Below are 25,944 nucleotides of genomic sequence, written 5' to 3' on the forward strand. Positions count from 1 at the left end.
TTTACTGATTTAATGATACAAAACTTGAGTATTCCTCCCTCCCTAACCATATTGTACAAGTTGAAAAGTATGGAATTTCAAAATCATCTAATTTTAAAAAATAAAGTGATGGCTATCATTCTTTTTCATAAACAAAACTTATGAAACCTGTATCATGTTCCCTTAAAAGACCTCAGTCACTATGTTTTCTACTGTGCATTTTGCCAGTAATTATTTTCTGGCTATCAGTGCAATAACTGCAACTTAAACCAGACTGAAAGACGCATTTTAAAAAAACACATATCTCTGTAAGTGATACTTTACAGTAGGCACCTCAAAAACTACCAGAGATGTGGAAATTTAAGTTTTATGTTTATACAATATATATTTTGTTATACATGTGTCTATATATGCATATATAAAATATATGTAACCAGATTTGAAAATGAAAAAAAACTTGGTCTTTACAGAAGTCTTTCTAAAACTCAGAAAGTGCAAAAGACTTTAAACATTAAACAATTTTAATAGATGTTTCTGTACAATGCTAACTAGTTTTATTTACACATAGAAAATGTAAAAGGAGTAGTGTGTAAAATGACAGAACTCCTTCATATTTAATGGCAGGTAAATCTCAAAACAAAACAAAATAAAACACTGCATTCACAAGTATTTTCAAGCAATAAATATGTATTCATAAATAGTGTGAATCTGTATCAAGATTAAAAACAAAAATCACAAATCTAAGTTTATTCCTTACTCTATGTGCAATCCATTATTTTTGTGTCCTATTATACTACTAAATTTTTAAAAAAAAATTATTTTGGAACCAAAAGTGTAATTACCATGGCGTCCAATTGACACACACAAACAAAGCAGTAAAAAAAATTTTCTCATCTAATTTTTACATTAAAAAAAAAGTTGGTCAAAGATATGAATTTGTTATCCTAACCTAACCAAACAAATGACCAGCTAGGACAGTTTTTGTCCCCCAGAAAAATTCTTAAAGGGTAAAATATAGATAAAAATAAATTTATCCAGAAATCGAGAAACAAAAAAAGGTGTAAAGTCAGTAGTATGTTGAAAATTGCCAGTTTTGTCAGATACCACCATGAAACGTATTTATTATTAAGTACAACTGGATATGCTTTGTGAGAGTCTTGGCAGCGCTCTGTTCTTGAAAGGTTGCATAGAAATAGCTTTTAGTCAGCAATCTTAACAGCTGACAAAACCAGTGGTGCAAAACTTTCCTGAAGAGCAGAAAAGGCATCATTTAATATTCATGGGGCAATATCAAGAAGAGGAGGAGGAGAACGAAGGAACCTAAAATTAAAAATAAGGTATATTAATTCTTAGCAGTATTCTCGAGCTCATGGCTATAAATGATATACCACTTACTTATAAAATGAGTTAAACAAACATTGAATGTCCTAAGTTAAGCATTCTGCTAAGTGACGTACTCTTACTATGTCCACTGCAACCAGTTTCCTAAGTGTTCTAAATCACTAACCCCATTTTCCTGTACTTCATTATTTAGTCAAAAATTTTTATGAAACATTATTAAACTCACAAATCTTTTAGATGCTAAAAGAGTGTCTTGTGGAAAATAATTTAAAAATTCAATTAAAATCTCACTAGTGAGTAACTGGCTTATATATTTCACATGTATGTCATAAATTATTTATTTATCAAGCAATCCTGAAAGCCACCCAATTAAAAACACTAGAAACTTAATTTCAAAATTTAGAACTGGGACTGGATCAATTATCAACAACTCATGAATAACTACTGTGTTTGTATTCACAACGCCATGCAGTGCCAGAAGTACTAAATGCTATTCCAAGCAACTTATCCTTGAAATGAGGAACTGCTGAATTCACAATACTGCTAATTTAATTTCATGCATCCCATGTATCACACCACCTAGACAAAGCCATCATCAAACATTTCTATGAGTTTACTACTTATGGCAAGGTCTAGGTCTTTTTTTTTGTTAATCCTCACCCAAGGATATGTTTTCCACTGATTGTTACAGAGAGAGTGGAAGGGAGAGAAGAGGAGGAGAGAGGAAGAAACACAAATGTGAGAGAGAGACATCAATTGATTGCTTCCTGAACTTGCCCCAACTAGGGCTGGGGATTGAACCTGCAACCCAGGTAGGTGTCCTTGACCCTGAATCAAACCTGAGACCCTTTGGTCTGCAGGCCAACACTCTAACCAGAGCCAAAATGGCCAAGGCAGGACCAGGCTTTAAATAAATACAGTTAGCTCTGAAAACACAAGTACATTAAAAAAATACTGATTTCTTTTTGGATCATCACTAATTTGGTTTCAGACTTAGTTAAGTCAAATAGCATAATGACTATGATAATAATTTAAAATGTAATTTTTCTGACAATTATTTAGGCATTTTCACCTTCTAAGAAGAAAAAATAGTAATACATACCAATTTATCATATAAGCTTCTCAGAAGTTTGAACAGGAATTTTTTTTCTTACGCAATAGAAAACTTAAATAAATGCCAAAAACAAACAGTGCTGCTTCACAACCTAGCTGTGTACTCACACGCTGATTTCACTTACTAATGTAAATTGGTCATAGACTTTCATCAGGTCCTCCATTTTGTACTGTTCTAGCACCACAAAATTGTCCAGATTTCCACTTGTTTTTCGTGCACAGTCTTGGCAATGTACTATGTAGGTCTTTTGAGAATTGCTTTCATTAGTAACAAAAAGCAGATCAAAAACTTCCACCTATTTTATACAAGAGAAAAAAAAACCACTGAATAGAGATAAATTTACTGTACCACTTTTAAGTATGAGTATGAAATTCTACTTTGTGTGAATTTGTGGAAAGTGGTTTTTCATTGAATGCAGGCACTTAAAGAAAAACCTCTGGGCTTTGTTTTAGACATCAGGTTTATTTTGTAGTACATCCAAAATGAATGCTAGTTACATATTTAGACACTGACCTAAGGGAACTAAGTACTCATTACACACACTAAAGATTAATTCTAAGTTTGATAAAAAAGTCAGTCTATTTTTATTTTATCCAAAATATAACAAGCAAATAAATAAAAGTGATTATTTTTTCTTTTAACTTTTCCATAGTAATATTCACAGTTTGGGTATTTGTCTCACTTACACACTAAGCTTCACAAAGTTAGCAACTACATATTATTTATTTTTGGACCTCTCTAGAGCATATCATTCATTGTGCTTAATGTTTAAAGAAAGCTTTTTTAAAAAAAACCAAACAAAAGCCCAAAACCACACAAGAAAAGAAAACCATTTGAATGAACAGAAACATGTTATTTTTAAAAGCTGAAAACTCATAGAACAACAAATGTTCAGTTCTAAGATTCATATATCAAGGAAAATAGTACAGAGTGTATTAATGAGCATTAACATACAAAGAGAGATTAAAGATCTCATACAAAAGGAATGATGAGTTAAAAAGGTTCAGACAGGGTAAAAGATATATCACTTGTTTTCAAATACCAAAAAGATACATATTTATATGTTAAGTATAACACCTAACCATAACCTGTTTTATAAACCTCCAATTCTAGCTATTTTCTGCCTGTTGAAATAAATTCATTTTTCTAGGAAGGACTCAAATATTAGCAAGTCCATAGGCTCTTATGCCAATATTATTAGAAAAATATTTTCTCCTCAATTTTTCTATGACAGTCTATATACATGTCCAACTTCATATTCATCAGAGTGTCATGAGCATCACAATTAGTTGTCTATCATATATCTTCTTGAAGTAGAATGTAAGCTCCTCCACAAGAGAAAAGTCAACAAATATAGAAAGAACTTAATGCTGATCTGCTTGGATCTGTTACAGATGTAGTTTGTTGGCATTATTGTACTTATTACTGATTTTTCTTAGTTGAAAATCAGAGATGATTATCACCTGGTAGGGAAGTACTTACATGAATACTTCTGTAGGGGATACTTCTAAGTTAATATGCAATGATGTATTATACAATCAGATAAAAATTTAATACAATTGCTATAATAGTCAATTTCAACAAAATGTATTACATAAAAGTATAGGTAAATCTGTAATAAAGAACCACCTAGAGAATCCACAATAGAACAACTGTCAATAAGAATGGTTACCTCACAAATGCTACAGTAATGTGCTGGTTCATCATTTGTTCTCCCATGCCATATAACCTCTTTTCCTGCTGTAATAAGAGCTTCCCTCAATGTCTGACATTGCTTTAGTACTTTCAGAAGACAATACCTATTGTGGAGAAAAATTATTTGTGACAAGTGAGTACTGAATATTTTTAGCATACAAGATGTACCAACAAGAAATAATTTTTAGAATCTTGGTTCTTTGGTCTATTGATATGACTATTAGAGTGTATAAAATTAGGTAAAGTACCAAAGGAAAAAAATTATTACTATTTAATCATCACCCAAGGCTATTTTTCCCATTGTTTCTCAGAGAGAGTGGAAAGGGGGGGAGAAAAAGAAACATCAATGTGAGAGAAACACATCAATCGGTTACCTTCCCCACCTACCCCAATCAGGAATCAAGCCTGCAACCGAGGTTCATGCCCTTGCTGGAATTGAACCTTGGATCCTTCAGACCACAAGCTAATGCTATAACCAATGAGCCAAACCAGCTATGGCAAAAAAATATTATTGGTTCAATATTAATTTGAAGGTAGTATACTGGAATTTTTCGTTTCTAGTACCACAAATTCTCTATAATTTACACGTACCTTATGTTAATACTGCTGATGCAGTGAATAATACTGCAATGAACATAGGGGTGAACATGTTTGTGAACAGAAGTTTTCAAGTTTTGGGGGTATATACTCAGGAGAAGGATGGCTGGGTTGTATGGTAGCTCTATTCTTAATTTTTTGAGGAATCACCAGACTGCTTTCCATGCTGGTTGTACCAGTCTACATTCCCATCAGCAGTGAATGAGGGTTCCTTTTTCTCCACAACCTCCCCAACATTTGTTACTGCTTATCTTGTTGATAAATGCCACTCTAACAGGTGTGAGGTAGTATTTCATTGTAGTTCTGATGTGCATCATTATATTGTTACCAACTTATATCTGATTACTAAACACATTTTATAATATGATCAGTAATATAGGAATTAACTTCCTTCAATTTATATTTCTGTTCTATTTTTACTTATCAAGTTTAACTATTTTTTGAAAAATGTTTTCATTTACTTTTGGGAGAGAGGGAGACAGAGAGAAAGACAGAAATCTTAATAAAGACACTGATCAGCTGCCTCCTGCATGACCCCTACTGGAGATTGAGCCTGCAACCCAGGCACGTGCCTGGGAATCAATCCACTGATCTCTTGGTTCATGGGTCAATGCTCAATCACTAAGGCATGCCAACCAGGCTTAACTATTTTTAAAAATCAAAACCCACTGAAATATGCCTAGGATAAAATTGTTATTTTTAATTCTCATCTGAGGATATGCTTTAATTGAAGAGAGAGCAAAAGTGAGAGAAATCAATGTGAGGGAGAAACACTGATTGGTTACTTCCTGTAAGTGCCTTTACTGGGGATCAAACCCAAAACTCAGGTATGTTCCCTGACCAGTATTTGAACCTGCAACCTTTTTGGTGCATATGAAAAGACTCCAACCAAATGACGCATGTGGCTGGGGCTGGGATAAAATATTTTAAGATATACACAAACTTGTCAACTTATTTAAAAATATAAAACAAGTATGTATAACAATATAAATCACTATCTTCTCTATACTTTCCTCTCTTCATTTTCTGCCTATTATTCCCACCTATTTCCCCCTTTTTCCTTCAATGAAGATGAATCTTCTTTCAGCTATAAAATCACATTTTGACACTTACCTGCAGTCTTAGAAAAATAACTTTGTTCTGTGCAGTCAGTATTTCACTTTTTGCTCAACAAATTTCCTTTCTAACAGTACTGATTATTTTGGCAATTAGATAATAGGTTTTACTATATTACTTTACTAGTTTTAAAGTTTTATATGAAAAGATGCAATATACTACAAAGAAATGGAACTTGGTTTGTTAGCAGTAAACATTAAGCATGGTTAGTTTTCTTCTGGAATCAAAGGTGTAGAATTACTTGCCCTGATAGTGGAATCTTCAAAATGGACAGTTCTGCTAATTTTTATCTTACAACAATGAGTAACTGAATTGTGGTCATTAGGATCTCCTGCCAGCCATTTGATACACTAAGAGCAACAACTAGTTTCTGTAAGTCACTATACACCTAATAATTTTTATTTAAATCAAGCACAAAGCTGAGACATTTAAAAAGTCTGTATTTCTAATATTAAGAAGTACTTGTTATTGTCTGGGTGTTTCAATGTCCCCAAAACTCGTATGTTGAAATCCTCAAAACCAATGTGATGTATCAGGAAGTGGTGGCTTTGGGAGGTGATGACATCATGAATGAGATCAATGTCCTTTTAAAAGAAACCCTAGAGTTCAATCCCACACCCCCTTCTGTTGTTGGAGAACATGAGCCATCTATATAAACAAAGTAGTTGACCCTTATTAGATACCGAATATGCTCTTGTCTTGATATTTAATGTCTGCCTGAAGGCTCAGTGGTTAGAGTGTTAGCCCACAGACTGAAGTATCCTGGATTCAATTCCAGCCAAGGGGACGTACCTGGGTTACAGGCTTGGTTCCTGGCGCTGGTCCAGGTATGTGTGTGAGGCAACCAACCAATGTGTCTCTGTCACATCGGTTTCTCTCTCGCCCCACCCCCACTCTCTCTAAAAAGCAATGGAAAAAAATATCCTCAGGTTATTTAAAAAAAAGTTGTGGCAAGAATGCCAACAGAAATTTCAATAGTCTATATACACTGAACACACATATTTAGACATGAATATTCTATGCTAAGTAAGACGCACATAATTCCCCAAAAAACATGAAAAGTATTACTATTTAAAAAACAATATGTTTTTTATTCATTTCAGATGGAGGAAGGGAGAAAGAAGCATCAATGATGACAGAGTGTCATCAATTGGCTGCCTCCTACACGGCCCCAACTGGGAATTGAGCCCACAACCTAAGTATGTGCCCTGACCAGGAATTGAACTATGCGGTTCACGGGTTGACACTCAACCACTCAGCCATGCTGGCCGGGCCTATTATTATTCCTATTTTAATGAAAATAAAATGGAGTTTAGTAATAATTTGCCAGGTTCCCTAGAATAGTAAATGGAGGAAACAAGACTGATTCCAGGGCTTAAGACTTCTAATGTTTAGTCCATTTTGAGTGCCTATTCATACACTTACACTATGCTGTATGGTGCTCCCTTTTAACATTTTCTGGTAATATGAAGTAAAATATTTCACAAGACTTAGAAACATTTTTTAAAAGAGCAAATAACAATTCATATGTATATAAAAGAAAATCTGTGATCAGTGTTTTCACTGGTAACATACTGTTTAAAAATTAGAGAATTTTCAATGCCTTTGATGTTATTATAAAATATAAAATTCTATAGCACATCAATGAGAATGGATAAAAATGTGTATTCTAAACAAAGATTTTGTGCTATATAATGACCTGGTTTGTTATGGTCCTCTTAAACTTAAGGTTTCCTAATGTTTAACTTACAGAAAATGTGTTACTAATTTTTAAAAATCTGTTTAAATTTTATTCAGATTGACATGCTTTCAAAGGTAACTACAAAGTAGTTAATCTACTGGTGCATAAATCAGATTAACCCATATTACATTAACTTGATAATAGTGTTATTTAACTCTCCTCCAAAATTTAAATAAACCTGGTTGCAACAACTTAAACTTATTAGACCATTATAGTTGGTTTCTTTTACCATTCAACTGCACAAAGAACAATCTCTATTTAGATACTGAATCAGTATCTAAAGAGCTCACCTGCTGCTCAGTATCTAAAGAACTCACTTAATTCCTTTCAAGGATTCCACTAAAAGGAGTACTTTAATGGTAAAGCATGATAGATATATGAGTCTCATTAAAATGAAGTAATAGCACTGACTGGTGTGCTCAGTGGTTAGAGCATTAAAGGGTTCTGGGTTTGATTCCTGACCAATAGAACGTACCTGGTTTGTTGGTTCAATCCCTGGCCTTGGTGAGGGCTCCTGCAGGGGGCAACCAATCAAATGATGTGTCTTTCTCACACTGATGTTTCTCTCTCTCTCTGTCTCTCTCTGCCTTACACTCTGCCTAAACTCAATGTTGGGGGGGAGGGGAAGGAGAAGAAGTAATAGAGTCACAGTACACACAGAGAATATACAGCCCAAAATAATAGATTTCATTACCTTAAAATATCAAGCATAAATTGTAAAATGAAGATTTTCTTTAACTTTTGATGAACTCATTTTAAAATTAAAACTAAAAGAAACCTTTATTTTGAAAAATATAGTAATATCTTATGACACACTAATGAAAATAATTAAAAGTGGAGCAGTGAATTATCTTTGAGCTGTCTATGGAAAATATATCCATTCAATTTAAACAAACCCAATCTTTAACAGTGAAGCCCACAGCAAATCATAATGGACCAGATGTATTAGAATTTAGGTTTTAGATGAAATGACTAAACTGGCCCTTTTTGTGAGTCATAGCTGCTCTGGGATACAGCCATGTCCTGGGGCCTGTAAATTAAGTTTCAGAAGGCACACTGTGCCTAAGATAACAGAAGAACATAGCCTGCAAAGTGTAGAAACATTTAGCTCTGTTCTTTCCTTTCTGTTCTTAAAATAACATCGTCACTGACTGACACCCCAAGATGTCTCATAGACCTCTCCTGTTTAAGACTGCTGGCCATTATCACATAGACCTGGAGAGGATGCCACCAGGAGCTGAATAAATGAGACTGCTGGAGCTCACATAAGAGCTAACCAATCAGCACAGCACAGGACCTTGAATCCCTTAATCATGGTGACTCATCATTTTTGCTTTATAAAACCTGTTGTCTGTAAACCATCAGCGGATTTTGTGTTTTCCTAGTGCAAGCTGCCTGTTCTCTGTTGAGTGGGGCTGGGCAACAAATGCCATTTTCTGTCACTGCACTGAGGTGTCAGTGTAACTGGCTACCTGCAGCTCTGGGTGGATGAACTCTTTGGTCAGGTACAACACCGAAAATATACAAGAATGTTTATCTACTGTGATACACATAAAAAAATCATTAAGAAGGGTTCTTAATGCTTAAAAGAGACTAAAAAGACACAACACCAAATCTAAACTCAGTGAGAATGTTGAGTGAACTTGAATCAGGAATAAAAGAGTGGACTAGGGAAAAGCAATAGCTTTTAAAGACTTTTTTTTTTTTTTTTTAAACAGGTGATAAGTTTTAACTACAGCAAGTGTATTAGATGACATTCTGATTTTAATTTTTGTAAGTGAGACATGACAATGTTACTATGTCTATGGAGGACAATGTCCTTATTTTTAGAAGATATAAGATAAATTACTTGGGGTCAAATTCATTGTATCTGTAATTTAATCTCAATAGTTCAGTCAACAAGTATGTGTGTGAGCATGAATATAAACCACAGGGAGATGTTAAGCAAAAACTTAACTAGTAAAACCAGGTGAAAGGTCCATCTGAAAGTTCTCCCAACTTTTCTGTAGATTTGAAAAATATAAAAACATTTGGGGGATAAGGTTTTCAATTAATATAATTCAATTTGCATCTATAGGGAAAGTGCAGTTACATGTACTGGTAAATTTCTGTATTTTAAAATAATTATCTTAATATGGAAAAATGCTGGATCTGAATAAATTAAAACAAGATCAGTGAACCTAAATGTTATATAGTACTTCTTAATGCAAAAATAGTTCAGAAACTTCAATATCTAAAATATTAGCAGGGATTACAACCAGCTAGCTCCAGCTCTTAGTTTTCTTTTCTAAGGAATAGAACTATATGCCCATCTAAGTATTCAGCAGTGAAATATTTTGAAGACTTAAACTTTGACACATTTAAAAGGCAAGCTAGTATTTATCACTTTCCAATATCTTAACTCATTCCTGTCCTGATTCTTTAGCCTATCTGTAATAAGTGTCAGGCCTGCCTAAGTAAAGCAATACGAAATCCAGCAAACCAAATTCCTATTCTTAACCATGTAATTATCACACCTCTTCTATTTTATCTAAATTTTGCTTGAGTGTCTTGTCTCAGCTTAAAAATTATCTTTCAATTCATGCCTATATTTGTATCTTTGCTTAAATACTGTTGCCAAGTGATTTGTCTGTGTGTGCTTGCACATGAATATACACTACAGGGATATTAACCCCTTATCAGATGCATCATTAGAGAATGTTTTCCCATTCAATGGTGTTTTTCCTTTTGTAATTCCTCACCCAAGGATGTTTTTTCCATTGTTTTATTTTTCAGAGAGAGTGGAAGGGAAAGAGAGAGAAAACATTGATGTGAGAGACGCATCGAATGGATGCCTCTTGCACCCACCCTGACCGCGGGTGGGATTGAGCCTGCAATCCAGGTACTGCCCTTGGAAGGAATTAAACCAGGGCCAACACTCTAACCACTGAGCCAAATTGGCTAGGGTGAATGGGTTGTCTTTTTATTTTGTTAGTTTCCTTTCTGCGCAAAAACTTTTAGTTTGATATAGTCCCATTTGTTTATTTTTTTTGTTTGTTTTCCTTGTCTGAGGAGACATCAGAAAAAATACTGCTAAAAGGTACGTCCGAGGTTTTACTGCCTATATTTTCTTTTAGGAGTCTCATAGTTATGAGTCAACATTTAAGTTTTAATCAATTTTGAATTTATTGTTGTATATGGTGGTCTAGTTTCATTTTTTTTGTATGCATCTGTCCAATTTTCCCAACATCATTTATTGAAGAGACTGTCTTTACTCCACTGTATATTCTGTGAACTATTGATTGACCATTAAGGTGTTCATTTCTGGGCTGTCTACTTTGTTCCATTGACGTGTATATCTGTTTTTATGCCAGCATTGATTACAATGACTTTGAAGTGTAGTTTGATCTCAGCTAGCATGATTCCTCCAACTTTGTTCTAGTTCTGTGAAATATAACATTTGTATCTGGATAGGAATTGCGCTGAATCAACAGATTCCTTTGGGTAATATGAACATCTTAATAATGTTAATTCTTCCTAACCATGAACATGATATATGTGTCCATTCACTTATATAGTTCTTAATTTGTTCAGTGTGTTATAATTTTCTGTGTACAACAGATATTTTTTTATGCAATTGCGAGATTGTTTTCTTAGTTTTCCTTTCTGTTGGTTCATTATTGGTGTATAAAAATGTCACTGGATATTTATTTTGTATTCTGCTACTTTATTGAATTCATTTATTAGTTCCAGTAGTTTTTTGGTGGAATCTTCAGCGTTCTGTATATACAGTATCATGTCATCTGCTCATTACATTTTTTGATTGCATATTTTTAAATTGAGGTATAACTGACATAATCATTACATTTTAAAATCTACTTACACAAGCTATCTTTTACCCTTCTATTCTCATCATTGCTCCCCATCTCCCTACTGGAAAAATACTCTAAGAAAGAAATGTGTACAGAATATTTAAAAACCTCCAGAGCTAAGGTCAGTTCTTTATATTTAGTCAGCATTCAAATATTCATTAAATAAAAGATATTAGAAATAAACATTGTTGGCTGCTGAAAGTACATCTTCTGAGGTGGCTGAATGACTCTGGTTAACATTTTCAGAGTGATGACAAAAGAGGTGCTAATCAAACATTCAACAACCAAAGGTTAAAGTACAATTCTGAAATTATAATAAAGGCAATTAATATTCAAAATGATTCCACATTTCATAAGCAATTATCAAAAATACAAAAGGAAGCTTTGGCTGTGCAGCTCAGCTGGTGGAAGCATCGTCCTATGCACCAAAGGGTTGTAAGGTTTGATTCCTGGTCAGGCACATGCCTGGGTTTCAGGTTTGATCCCCTGTCAGGCGCATGTGGGAGGCAACCAATAGATGTTTTGCTCTCACATCTGTGTTGTTCTTTTTCCCCCTCCCTGTCTCTCTTTAAACAAAGGTAACAGGAGCTTATCCTTAGGTGGAGATTAAAAAAAAAAAAATACAAAAGTCAAATGAGCTCAAGGAGAAATGGACCACAGATAAACACACAGATTCAGTTAGGTTTTTTAAAAAATGTGTAAGGAGACTATGAATGAAAACTATTTCCAGTAATTTAATTGGAAGACAATCTAAATTTGTATATTCAAGTTCAATACTAACACAACTGCAAGAAAAAAGACAATGCAATTTAAATTGCCATCATAGAAAAAAATAGTATGACATTAAAGTTTATATTGAGATATATATAATATGAAATATATATAATAACTTGTACAGTTAAGTAACTAAATGATAAACAGGAAATCCAGGATAAGGAAAACCAGTGTTGAGGAAAAGGAGGGATAAACAGGGAGTTTCAGTGGATTTGGCAATATTAATCAAGAGAAGTCATTGCTAGTATTTTTTATGGAAAAACTTAGTGATAAAGCATAATAAACAATAAAGAAAAAAGTACATCCTTGAGGCTAATCAGATATAATTAAAGCATATTTTCACATGCCTCATAATTTATCCTTAAGCTACACAAGTATCAGAAAAATGGAAATACATTTTATAAATCTAAAGCTTATAGTTTCTGCATTTAACAAATATATTTCAGAATAAACATTTTTTGAAATTATATTTATATATTTTATTGTAGTAAAAAGTATTTAACATTAATTTTACCCTCCTAACCAATTTTTAGTGTACAGTACAGATCTAATTATATGCACATTTTTTGCAACAATTTTTTAGAACTTTTTTATCTTGTAAAACCTTTATTCTATACCTACTAAATAAGAACCTCTCTTCTCCCCTTTTGTCAAGCAACTGGCAACCACAATTCTACTTTCTGTTTCTCTTAGAAGTGACATTTGACTACTTTCGTACCCTCATTTAAGTAGAATCATGTGTATCTGTTTTTCAGGACTAGATTATTTCATTTGGAGCAATGTACTCAAGGTTCATTCATGAACCTTGTAGCACATGACAGGATTTTCTTTCTTTTAAAGGCTAAATACCATTTCATTGTGTACATGTAGCACATTTTATTTATCCACTCATCTATACATAGACATTTAGGTTGCTCCCCCCACCCCCCCCCCCCCGGCTTGGCTATTGGGAATAATTCTGTAATGCATACAGGTGTTCAAATATCTCAACATATTTCCTGATTTTAAACTGTTGAAACAAGTATTTCCTGTTTTCAATTCTGCTGGACATATACTTAGAACTGCAATTTCAGGATCATATAATAATTCTATTTTTGAGGATTCTTTCTATTATTTTCCATGGTGGCTGCACCATTTTACATTCTCACCAGTAGTGTACATGGGTTCTAATATCTCAACATTCTTGCTAAAACTCGTTAATTTCTGTTTTGTCTTGTTTGTGATATCTACTAATGAGTGTGAAGTGACATCTCAAGATGGTTTGGTTTGCATATCACTAATGATTAGTGATGAGCAATTTTTATATGTCTGTTGGCCACTTGCATATTTTCTTTGGAGAAATGTCTACCTTTTTGTTGTTTTTGAGTTGTAGTAATTCATTAAATATTCTGAATATTAACTCTTTATAAGATAGGTAGTTTGCAAATATTTTCTCCAATTTTGTAGGTTGTTTTCCACTCTTTTCCTTATTTCCTTTCAACTGCAGAGGTTTTAAAGTTTGATGCAGTCCCATTTGTTTATTTGTGCTTTTGCTGTCTTTGCTTTTGGTATCATAACCAAGAAATCATTGCCAATTCCAATGTCGTGAAGATTTCCCCTATATTTTCTTCTAGGAGTTTTAAGTTTTCAGGTCTGACATTTAAGTCTTTAATCCAATTTGAATTAATTTTTGTATCTGGTATTAAGGTAAAGGTCCAACTTCATACTTTTGCATGTAAATAAACAATTTTCCCAGTACCATTTGTTGAAGAGACTATCCTTTCCCAATTGTGTAGTGTTTATATTTTTGTCAAAGATCAGTTGACCATATATACAAGGGTTTATTTCTGCATTCTCTATTCTCTTTTATTGGTCTATATATGTCTTTAGGTCAATAGTATCAGCTAATTAAAACCAAAAATAGACATAGAAAAGAACTAGCAAAGAGAAAGGCGGAACAATAAAATTAAAACACTTTTAAAATATGGAGGAGAATCAATATGATAAACCAAAGTCCATTATAGACTCAATATAATTACAAAAATAGAGACAACTAAGTCATAAGACAAATATTTTTGAAGCACTTGCTGTTGTTCCCAGAATACTAAGTAGGAATAATATGGTGGCACTGGGATAGAATTCAAGCAGTCTTTCTTCACAGCCTGCATTTGAAATGCTATGCTTTACACTTTGATATTAGTTTTGCCACTTACTAGCTTCTTAACTACAAGTTACTTAATCTCTCTCTGGCTCCATTTCCTCCTCTGTGTGTGTGTGTGTGTGTGTGTGAGAGAGAGAGAGAGAGAGAGAGGGAGGGAGGGAGGGAGAGAGAGAGAGAATTTGGGGTTTGATTTAGTTAGCACCCTAAAGCATTTATTACTAGGCAAACATAGGTACACAATAAATATTGGATCTTAGTAGCTTGGTTTGATGAAAGAAATGTTTTTCCTCCAGTCAGATGAAGGTATTTAGGCCTCAGATCAACTTTTTATAAGTTGCTGGTTTAGGCAAACCTGTGAGATTTCCTTTCATAATCTGTACAATGGGAATGCAGTTACATCATAGAGTTAAATGAAATAATATATGTGGGAATACTTAGTAAGAAATCACAATTTCATCATCAAATGTTTTAATCCTCCTTTAGGGGTAATGTTTGATTCTCACTGTACATAAATAATAAAATAGTTCTACTTATTTTTTTTTTGGAGGGGGTATGAATATTGACATTACAAAAACTAATACTAGACAAGGAAAATAACTTAGCCAGGTATATAAATTATTTAGTATGATTTGTTATATGGTAATTTACCATGCCATTTCCTTCTCCTTAGAAAAAATATTCCAAAATAAAAAGATAATATTGAAACAAAAACTAGATTATTGAAAAGAATAAGACAAGACTAATATGTAGTGCTATTGGTGACACAATTTTCTGAAACGTTAATTATAATACTACTATCAAATGTATTGATTTATAGTCCAAAATGCAGTTACATAGGTAACAACCCATATATTTGGAAATTGAGTTTTGCTTGCAAATAAAATAAGGGTAAGAAAATGAAAAGTTGATGATGAACAAATTAGATTGAACTTTCATGTACTTTAAAAATGTATAAAAGGATTAGAACAAGGTATTTTTTATATGATACAACTTCAGAATACAAGGCATATAATACCTGGGAGACTAGGGATTTGATTTATTCAACATTAAAAATGTCACTAAAGAAATCTTAACCAAGAGATTTCAGTCTTTTAAGAATTGAAAAAATAAAACATTTGAGCTTGTTGTGTAGAACATATTTTAGTTTTACATGGGATTTAAATATGTAAGTTTAGAAGTGTTTTTTTTAGGAAAATAGAAATGTATATTGATGGCATAAATCTGTTTTTCTCTGGAGAACTCCATTAATTTGAGTCAGTCTGTTTCAACACACTCAACCACGAATGCCTTCAAACAATCAAATGTTCTGTGAAAATGAAGTGGCAATTGGAGTAAAGTTTGTTGATGTTGGAAAAAAAAAAAGGGAACATCCCAGTTCATGGAAGGCCAGTCCAGGTTTTAAACACTGAGTTTCAAATACTGAGAGGGACCCTCATAAACGGAAAGATGGTCTAGAAGGATGTTAAGGATGAGGGTAGTATAAGAAAAAAATGATGAAGTGGAACGTGTTTTAAATTGACCAAAAAAAAAAAAAAAAAAAAGAAAAAAAAGAAAGAACAAGACAACATTATAACCATCTTTTCTTGACTGCTTTTTCCTTATCTCACTATGCAATCTATAAATAAGCCCTAAAGCTTACACTTCACAACAGTCTGCACAGTGATCCTTTTTTGTTTTTAAAAAATGATTTTTCACCTTTATTTTATTTATTTATTTTTTAAATGATTTTGGAGAAAGAGGAAGGGAGAAGGGGAGAGAGAAACATTGACTGGCTGCCTCCTGCAACTGGGCACATGTTCTGACTGGGAATCGAAGCAGTGACCTTTCGGTGCACAGAACAATGCTCAACCACTGAGCAACATCAGCGCTATGATCCTTCTTTCCACTTTTTTTTGCTACAATCTCAATCCAAATTAGTCTAGATTGTTACAACTGCATTCTATTATCTCTAGTTCTAATCTTGCACCTTGAAATCCATTTGCCATAAAGTAATACATTCATAGTTTTTATTTATTTTTTTATTTTACTATTATTTTATTTTAATTAAAAAAAAAAATATCTTTATTGATTTCAGAGAGAGGAAGGGAGAAGGAGAGAGAAACATCAGTGATAAGAGAGAGTCATTGATTGGCTGCAACCTGCAACCCGGGCAAGTGCCCTGACCGGGAATCGAACCCCGATCTCCTGGATCCTAGGTCGATGCTCAACAACTGAGCCACGCCCGGCCGGGCTTCATACTTTTTAAATATAAAAAAGAATCTAGGCCTTTCCTTGTTTAAGTCCTTTAACAGTAGTCCACAATACTCAGAATTACTACCTAAAGTTCTTACCATTGCCTCTAAATCCATCTAAAATTTGGTACCTGAACATTTATGTGAAATCACCACATCTGTTTATTCCCTTTCATCATTTACTAGTCACACTGGCCATTCTGTCCCATAAATACACCAAAGCCTTTCACTTGTTTTGAAGGTCTACAATGTTTTTACTCTCAGATCTTCTATAGTTATCTCCTTTGCACTATTTAGTGCAAGTATAGAAAACATGCTCTCAGAAGACACTTCAACAAAAAGTAGCATTCTCTACCTCTCTAACGAGAAAACATACTGTCCTATTTTATTTTACTCATATTACTTAACAGTAACTTATTTATGTATTTGAGAATTGGTCTGTCTGGCTCACTAGAATTTAAACCATACAAACACAAAGATTTTGTTTTATACACTGGAGTGCCTATTCTTATTCCTAAGAATAGTGTCTGGCATATAGTTTGTGGTTCTCAAACACTTGCTGAATGTGATTCATTTGCATAAATAATAATGTCTAGGGCTCTGAGAGCAAACAGTACATTTTGGACCAGGCTGTATCTTCAAGAAATTAGACTTGATGTAATTATCACAATGAAGAACTTAACAAATGACCAAAAACTGTGGAATTTTAATAGAAATTATTACACTGGGTGAGAGTTTTGACTAAATGTTTTCAAACTTTTCAAATTTTACACATCTATAAAAAAAATAAAATGAGTCCTAGATAAAACACTGCACTGGTACACTACCCTGGCCTCACAACTTTTGTGTGGATATATTGGTTAGAACAAAATTTTGTCATAGATTTGAAATGACTTATAATAAACCAACACTGTTTCTAAAGGTAGTGATCTAATAAGTTTTGGAGACACTGTAAATCTTTCTCTCCCATTCACAAAATAATGAACATACATAGAACCTGAATAGACATAGTGAAAACAAATAAACAGTGATTTAACTATTTAGTCTATAATTCCCCAAATTTGGCCAGAATTACTCTTCCTTGGTGACAGTGGAGGGGAGAGGAAAAAAAGTATGGAAATAGAAATCTGGAGACACACTGCTAAGTGGCACTGTCTGGAAGTATGTAATCTAAAAATAGTTATAAAATAAATGGGCCCTCAACGGTGTGACTGTTGGTTGGAATGTAGACCTGTACACCAAAAGGTGACAGATTCAATTCCCAGTCAGGCATGTGCCCAGGTTGCGGGCTTGATCCCTAGTAGGCAGTGTGTAAGAGGCAGCCCATTGATATTTTGCTCTCACATCAATGATTCCCTCTCCTTTCCTCTCTCTCTCTAAAAAAAATAAGTTATTGTCTAAAAAAATAAATAAGTCAATAAAAGAGAAGCTAATAGGATATATGTATTCAAATTGTTAATCTATTAAATTTATAATGAGTGGTTCAGGAAACTAAGAAAGGGATAATTTAATGAGAACATCCAGAAAATTTTATCATTTCAGTAAAATCACTATTCTAAATGTTAATTTCACTGTGGACTATTTATATTATATTATCATTCTCTGTTGCTGTGGGCAAACTTCTAATATTAAAACTTAGTCCTGGCTGGTTTGGCTTAATGGTTAGAGTGTCAGTCCTCAGAACTAAGGGCTGCAGGTTCAATTGCAGGTCAAGGGTATGTACCTGGGTTTTGGGTTTGATCCCTGGCCCCAGTCAGGGAGAGTGGGGAGGGAATCATTCAGTATGTCTCTCTCACATTGTTTCTTTCTCTCTTTCTCTCTCTCCCCCCTTCCACTCTCTCTAAAAATCAATGAAAAAATATCTTCAGGTAACGATTAACAATCAAACAAACAAAAAACATAAAAAGGTCCTGGGAAATCAGTTTGGTCAGAGATTAAGAAAAAGCACAGATGTATGAATTTAGTATAGAATCATGTATGCCTTAATTCCTCTCTATACATAGTAATCATAGATTTGGAACATATATATTTGTATACATTTTTTTTCTTATACTTTTTGGTCAGGACTTCAGAACTATTTTATCATTTGTCAACAAACATAATTCACTGGGGGAAAAATTGATTAACACTCCTCATCATATACCCACACTCATCTCCTCAGAAAAGAGAGACTAGCAGTTTTAGAAAGCACTTACTTTATCATTTCAAACAGCTTGGGGTCTGAGACTTTGATATTCCGAGCCATATTCCAAGAAAGATGAACCATGGGTACTAGTGACTTCACGCTCTGCAATTTGTTCCATTCATACCGTTCCACTGCCAATTTATACTGGCAGGCTACAAAGAAAAAAAGTTTTTTAAGATACAAAGTAACCCAAAGTAATGAGATATGAAGATAGTTATTTATCACCTCTTCACGTGATAACACCAATTCTGAAAACAAAACACTAGAAGATTTTTAAATGACATAGTTTTAAATTATCATGTAAAGAAAACTTACTGAAGTTTAGCACTGTGCTACATTTTATTTCATTTCATTCTTTCAAAGCCTTACTGACTTTATAATTCTTATTTTCTAAATTAGGAAAATTAACGAGGCCCCAAAATGTTCAAAGCATTTGCCCGAATTCATAAGGTTTGACAAAGGTAGAATTACAAATGTATCATTAATATCTTCCTGGCTCCAAAGGCCAGATTCTTTACGTTATCTGTATTAAATAGTTTGATGTTCTAAGGCTGCATATATGATATACCAGATGAAATAAAAATTCTAAATAACAGTTCTTCTTTGGTTTTGCTCATAAAGAACTTCCTTTATGAAAACAACACACAATAATATCAAAAGTATATCATTTTTGTCTACAAAGCAGCCATTTGTTATTAGCCCAAATATTTGTTCTTGGATATTCATTTCTTTTCTTTTTTCAACAAATTCTTTTTTTAAAAAACATATCTTTATTGATTTCAGAGAGAGGAAAGGAGAGGGAGAGAGAGAGATAGAAACATCAATGATGAGAGAGTCACTGATTGGCTGCCTAGCCCGCAACCCGGGCATGTGCCCTGAACGGGAATCGAACCCTGATCTCCTGGATCCTAGGCTGATGCTCAACTGCTGAGCCACACCCAGCCAGGCCTGGATATCCATTTCTTAACTTGAATTTACTCTCTGTACTAAAATGGTATTTCCTAGCAGACACAACCTCCAATTTTTAGTGAGCTGTTTTCTAATAGAAAAACAATACCTACATTAGAAAAATACTTTAACTTGTAAAATCTGTTAATGTATTATTTGAAATACCTGTAAGTGGACCAACATTCCAAGCAATATTGTTGCACCAGCCAACAGCTTGAACCCAGTGCACAGTGCCTGCATTTATCCAGACCAAATCACCAGGTCTTTGAATAAACCTATACACAGGAACATTTGCTTCATAAAGATCTTCAAGGTTGGGCCACCAAGAACTCATTAGGAAATTCAAATTATTTCTGAAAAATAAATGTGATGGAAAAATTTTCAATGTTTCATCAAATCTGTAAATAATTTCAAAAAATTAAAAGTGCTTTCAGTGTATTTCATTCATTAAAGCTTAACAGTACTGTAATAAGAACTGCATTTTTCAAAAGTGAGGGCTTTACAACAAAATTAACAGTGGGTGACTGAAGGGAGGTTTATTCAAAGATCTGTACAATATGCTTAAACTTACTTTTCAAAACTCCAAAATTTAAAGTTCCACATTATACTTTATATACTGGTTTTTAATTTGCTTTCAATAAAGAACATTCTGATTTATCCCTTCTTCCCAAAAAAACCTCTATTAAAAGTCCTGGAAAGGAAGTTGAGAGTGAAGACCACATCAAGCCACTTAAACTTCTTAATCAGAATCACTGTGGCAGATGTAAGAATGGGAACCTTCCCTTGATTTATCTGGATCCAGAGTTTTTCTGTCCTTTATTTTCTCCCAGGAATTGCTAGAAGGTCCCTATTTTTACATGAACCACCACTACTAGCACCACCAACATAAACAGAACAATTATTAAGTTTTAATTTTAAATTTTATTTACTACTCTCTTTCATCACAAGATTAACTACATTAACAATTTTTTTCTATGAAGAATTTAATAAGATATATTTTAGGTACTTCAAATGATTCAATTTTCTAAAAAAGAAATTCACATAATAGAACTGTTCCTTTAAGATTTAGGAAATGTTTTTACTTTATCCCTTCTTTTGACCTAAAGATATAATAAAACATGTCTTAGAGTTGTCTATATGGAAACTTCTCTTCCTTTCCTAAAACGGAAGGCTTTTTTTTAACTTAAGTCCAGAAGATGCTGACAAATCAAGGGACAAAAAGACTGGTATGTTTTTTATAAGCTTTCAAATATTTTCAGTAAAACACACCACCCGCCCCCGCATACACATGCATGCACATACATACACACACACACACAAAGACAGAAAAAGAAAGAAAAAAATTACAAACACAGTACAAACCTTAGCCATATTTCACTCAAACATTACCAATATAAAACTGGAAAAAACTTTCCATTAAAAAAAAGTGGGGGTAGGGGGATGGAGGAAGGAAAGCCAACAAAGGCAAATAGATCTTTTTTCTAAAGCTGAAATCAACTGATTTTAAAACAATGTATCATATTATTTGAAATAGTTAAAATAGGAATTATAAACATTAAAAGCAATTATCTTTATGGAAAATAAAACTACAGTGAAAAGCTGAGATGACAGTGCCATTTCTACAACTCTAAATAAATGAATCATTCTAACTTGATATTTTTATTACCCTAAAATTCAAATGGTTTGGATATCACCTGTCTTTTCCAACAATTTGTGAGCTGGATCACCTATCTGTTTGAAAGCAAGAAAAGATAAACCCTAATAATAGTCAGTTCCCACCCAAAATAATAAGGATCAGTATACTGAACCTGTAACAAATACTACAATATACATTTTTTATAACTAAGAAATAAATGTTTTCTGTAGGACAATGAAGACTCAATTATCTTTTCCTTGCTTAAGCTGTTAGTTTGCTAATACATAAAGTTCAGATAAAAATAGATTATTTTCCTAATAAATTTTTAAAAACTGTACTTAGACTAAGGAAAACATATACATATGATAAAACTTTAAAAGTAATCATATTTTGCCCTGGCCATGCAGCTCAGTAGGTTGGAGTATAGTCTCATACACCAAAAAAGGTTGTAGATTTGATTCCCAGTGGGGCACATACCCAGGTTGTGGGACTGATTCCTGGTCAGGGTGCATACAGGACGTAGCTGGTCAACGTTTGTCTCTCACAACGATGTTTCTCTCTCTCTCTCTCTCTCCCACTCCCCTCTCTCTAAACATATCCTCGAGTGAAGATTAAAATAAAAAAATGTCAGAACTTAATAAACTGATGAACAGAATAGATTTGATGACATGGAAGCATAGATCAGACTGACAAATGTCAGAGGGAGGAAGGAGGGCGGGTGGGTGGAGGGGGAGAGAGTAACCGAAGAATTTATATGCATATATGCACAACCCAAGGACACACACAATGGTGGGGAGGAGAATGGGGAGAGGGGTGGGATGGCGTGGAATGGGTCATTGGGGAGATAAAGGGACATTTGTAATATTTTAAATTAAAAAAAAAAGTCAGTGTTATTTTTTTAACCACTATGATGTAGTTTTTATGAAATAAAATATATTGATAAAGACCCTTCAAAACATTAAAAGTAAAAATTAATGATCTATGTGTATTGATTTAAAAATAATCTCATGTATTATGAAAATTTTATCCAATTTTTTCTGTTTTAAGTATATAATGTATAATTTACATTACACAGTAATGAGTATAAATGAATAATATACATAGTTATACCAATATCATTACTAACTCTGAAAATAGCAGGTGATTTGCTTGCTGTTGGATAACTAACAATTTTAGGCTGATTTACAATGATACACACCTTGAGTCATTTACAAGATATAAGGGTACTTAATTTTAGAATTTCTACCATTTCTAAAATTCAATTACAATAAGCCAAATTTTTCTTAAAGCACGTTTGCCAAATGAATGTGGATTCAGGCATCAATTTTTAAAAAATATATCTTTACTGATTTCAAAGAGAGGAAGGGAGAGGGAGGGACAGAGAGAGAAACATCAGTGATGACAGAGTTGTCACTGACTGGCTGCCTCCTGCACACCCTCGACTGGGAATGGAGACTGCAACCTGGGTATATGCCCTGAGCAAGAATTGAACCTGGATCTCCTGGATCCCAGGTTGATGCTCAACTGCTGAGCCATGCCCAGCAGGGCCACGCATCAATTTTTAAAATTAACCTAAGAAATAATTCATTCCCTATCTTCTGAATTCATACCTGTTACTACTGCATAGGCCGGTTTCATGGCCTTTCATATATTACATGTAACATAAACTAAAAAATTTGGAATAAAATCATTTAAAATAAAATTTCTGTTAAACAATAATTTGAAATTCAGCATCACACTTTTGCCCTTTATAAAAAATGTTTAAAAATTACTTTAAAAGTTCAAAAACCCACTTTTCACAGAAGTCATTCAGAACACCCCAATAATCTTCAGGAACGACAAACCATTCACAATCACCTGGACCAATATTTATGTTAACAGAACAGAAGTTGTTATTTTCTTGATGACCTGAAAATTAATGGGAAAAAAAGGTCATTATTATACTGTATATTCAATGGAACAAATGTGCCTTTAAATCACTGGGTTGTTTCAAGAACTGCATGAAAAACAAATGCTTACAAATATGTGGATACCAAATGACAAGTAATAAATATTAGCTACTGTTATTATTACTACTTGTTCCTTTATAAACTACTCCTAGTTCTCATAAAGAGTATAAGAAAATAAAGAGGTACACTTTTAAAAATGTAACTGGTCCCCTAACAACCTATACCTGTTAACTCCTATAACATCCCAAGTTGACATTAGTACATAGTTTAAATGCTTACAATTCTCCCACTACAGGTAGGTTGATTGTATTACCTGGCAGGAAGCTTTAAAATCAGAGATTTGGGACAACATGATGGATTTACTTAAAAACGGAAAAAACCCCAGAACAGGGCCTGAGAGCAATTAGAATTTTTCAGAATACATTTAAAAATCATGTCAGATTGTAAACACCCATAGCAAGTACACTTTTATTTATGTAGGTAAGAAGAGATACAAAACTTCTACCAAATAAATGGCAACTCAAAACTGTTTCTTTGAATTACATGGAGAAAAATAAAACACATTATACAACACTGTTGAAGAACTAATGCTATACAAAAAAATAAAATACTCCAAGAAGACATGTCGAACAAGCTCCCTCCCTCCCACAAACACACTGAATACATACCTATATTTAAAGCATTTCCCTCTGAGAGACAACTGAACATCTTTTGCACAACACAGAAGAGAGAGATCACAGAGAGAAAACTGGGGAACCCATCAAAATTAAAGGAACAGGTAGTGGCATTCTTTGTGTTCTCCCAACTTGGATAGCTCAGGTGTGAGCTCTCCACGGGCACTGGTCAATGTGCAAGGCTGCCACAGTGTCCCCCCAGGCACCACCCCTGAAGCTAGCTCAAACAGAAACAAGATGGCACTACAGTGTGTGAACAAAGTCCCTTGTTAGCAGCCAGATCCAGTGGGTCCAATACAGTGCTAAGACACACATACACCAAACTACTGCTACACACACACACAGGGCAGCCCTGTGTGGATAAGAGGGAACCAGCATGATACAGCAGAGTGTGAATTAACAGCATGGGGTGGTGGGAGCAACACAGATTGGGTTCAAGCATCAGTCAAACAACAGAAACGGTGCACAGGGCAGCTGTGCCTGGAGTACTAAGAAATCAACAGGGCACCCACTCTCACAGGACTGACCTGCACAGCACAAACTCTGCTCCTGCCTTAGGCAATAAAATCAACATGGACAACCATGAGAGCATACCTGAAGGCCCTGCCTGGATTGAGAGCAGACCAGCAGGGTGTGGTGGGGCCTTATCACCCAGGCCAGCTGGGCACAAAGAAGCAAACACTCATCAGGCAGTCTTGCCCATGAATGCTCCTCCTGGCCAGGTGGCACCCAGTATTGCAGGTAGCTGCTCCAACTCCATCCAGCCTAGGAGCATCTAGTACGCAGTCTAAAGTAAGCTCACTATACAGTAACACAAGGCAATGTTTTCAACATTGAGACAGTCATTTCATCTAACTCACAGAAACAAACACAGAAAGTCTAACAAAATAAAGAGACAAAATATTTCCTAAATGAAGAGCAACAAAAAAGCCACAAATGAATTCTTAAAAAATTAATATGGGCAATTTCCCTGATAAAGTAGTAAAAAAACTGTCATAAGAATGCTCAACAATTTGAAAGTAGAGAAACAGAGAGGATGTCAACAAAGAGTGAGAAAATATAATAAACATTCAGAGATGAAGAATACAATAACTAAAATGGAAAACACTAGAAAGAATCAACAGCAGCTCAGTTAATGTACATGGATTAGCAACCTTGAAAATGGTGAAAATCACCCCATCAAAACAGCAAAAAACATTTTTAAAAATGAAAATAGTATTAGGAATCTCTGGGACAACATTAATCATGCACACTAACCTTGCCTTATAGAGACTACAGGAGAAGACATAGAGGGGCAGAAAGTACATTTGAAGATATAATAGCTGACAACTTCCTTAATCTTAGGGAGGAAACAGGCATCTAGGTCCAGGGAACGGTGTGTTTTAAACCAGATGAACCCAAAGAAAACCACACCACGTGGGTAACTGTACTTAAAATGGCAAAAATTAAAAATAGAGAAAATTCTGAGAGAAGGCACCAAGTGAGAATCAAGTCAATAAGAGAGAAACCCCATCAGGTTATCAGCTGATTTATTTTTTAAATTCTCATGGAGGATATTTTCTCCTTTGTTTTTCAGAGAGGGGAGTTGTGCATGCGTACATGAGAGAGAGGTGGGGGGGAGGCTGGAAGGGAGAGAGAGAAGAGGGGGAATGTGAGAGAGACAATGATTGGTTGTTTCCTGCACGTACCTCACCTGGGCCAGGGATTGAGCCTACCATTAAGGTATGGGCCCTCAGCCAGAGTCAAACCTGGACTCTCCAGTCTACCAACCAACACTCTAACCACTGAGGCACACAGCTAAGACTATCAGCTGATCTGAGCAGCAACTTTGCAGGCCAGAAGGAAGTGTTAGGAAATACTTTCAGTTGTAATGCAGAAAGAAAATAACCTACAGTCCAGAATACTATACCCAGCAAAGTGATCAGTAACAATTAAAGGAGAAAATGTGTTTTCCAGGAAATTGAAATCTAAAG

The 25,944-nt window shown here is 34.2% G+C and overlaps 1 protein-coding gene across 4 annotated transcripts in view; it reads right to left on the reverse strand.

Moving 5' to 3' along the window:
* Positions 1-328: 328 nt before the first annotated feature.
* Positions 329-25,944, reverse strand: part of LOC308552009 (lysine-specific demethylase 6A-like) — a 252,461-nt gene continuing 226,845 nt past the window's right edge. For all 4 annotated transcript variants that reach the window (XM_081126956.1, XM_081126954.1, XM_081126955.1 and 1 more), the window contains 6 exons: positions 23,142-23,256; positions 19,878-20,065; positions 18,775-18,916; positions 4,107-4,233; positions 2,559-2,729; positions 329-1,299 (listed from right to left, as the gene is read on the reverse strand). In XM_081126956.1, the coding sequence (XP_080983082.1) occupies positions 1,270-1,299; positions 2,559-2,729; positions 4,107-4,233; positions 18,775-18,916; positions 19,878-20,065; positions 23,142-23,256 (773 nt within the window). In that variant the 3' untranslated portion in view covers positions 329-1,269. The remainder of the gene's footprint in view (positions 1,300-2,558; positions 2,730-4,106; positions 4,234-18,774; positions 18,917-19,877; positions 20,066-23,141; positions 23,257-25,944) is intronic.

Source organism: Miniopterus schreibersii (genome assembly GCF_964146895.1).
Source record: "Miniopterus schreibersii genome assembly, chromosome: Y".
NCBI lineage: Eukaryota > Metazoa > Chordata > Mammalia > Chiroptera > Miniopteridae > Miniopterus > Miniopterus schreibersii.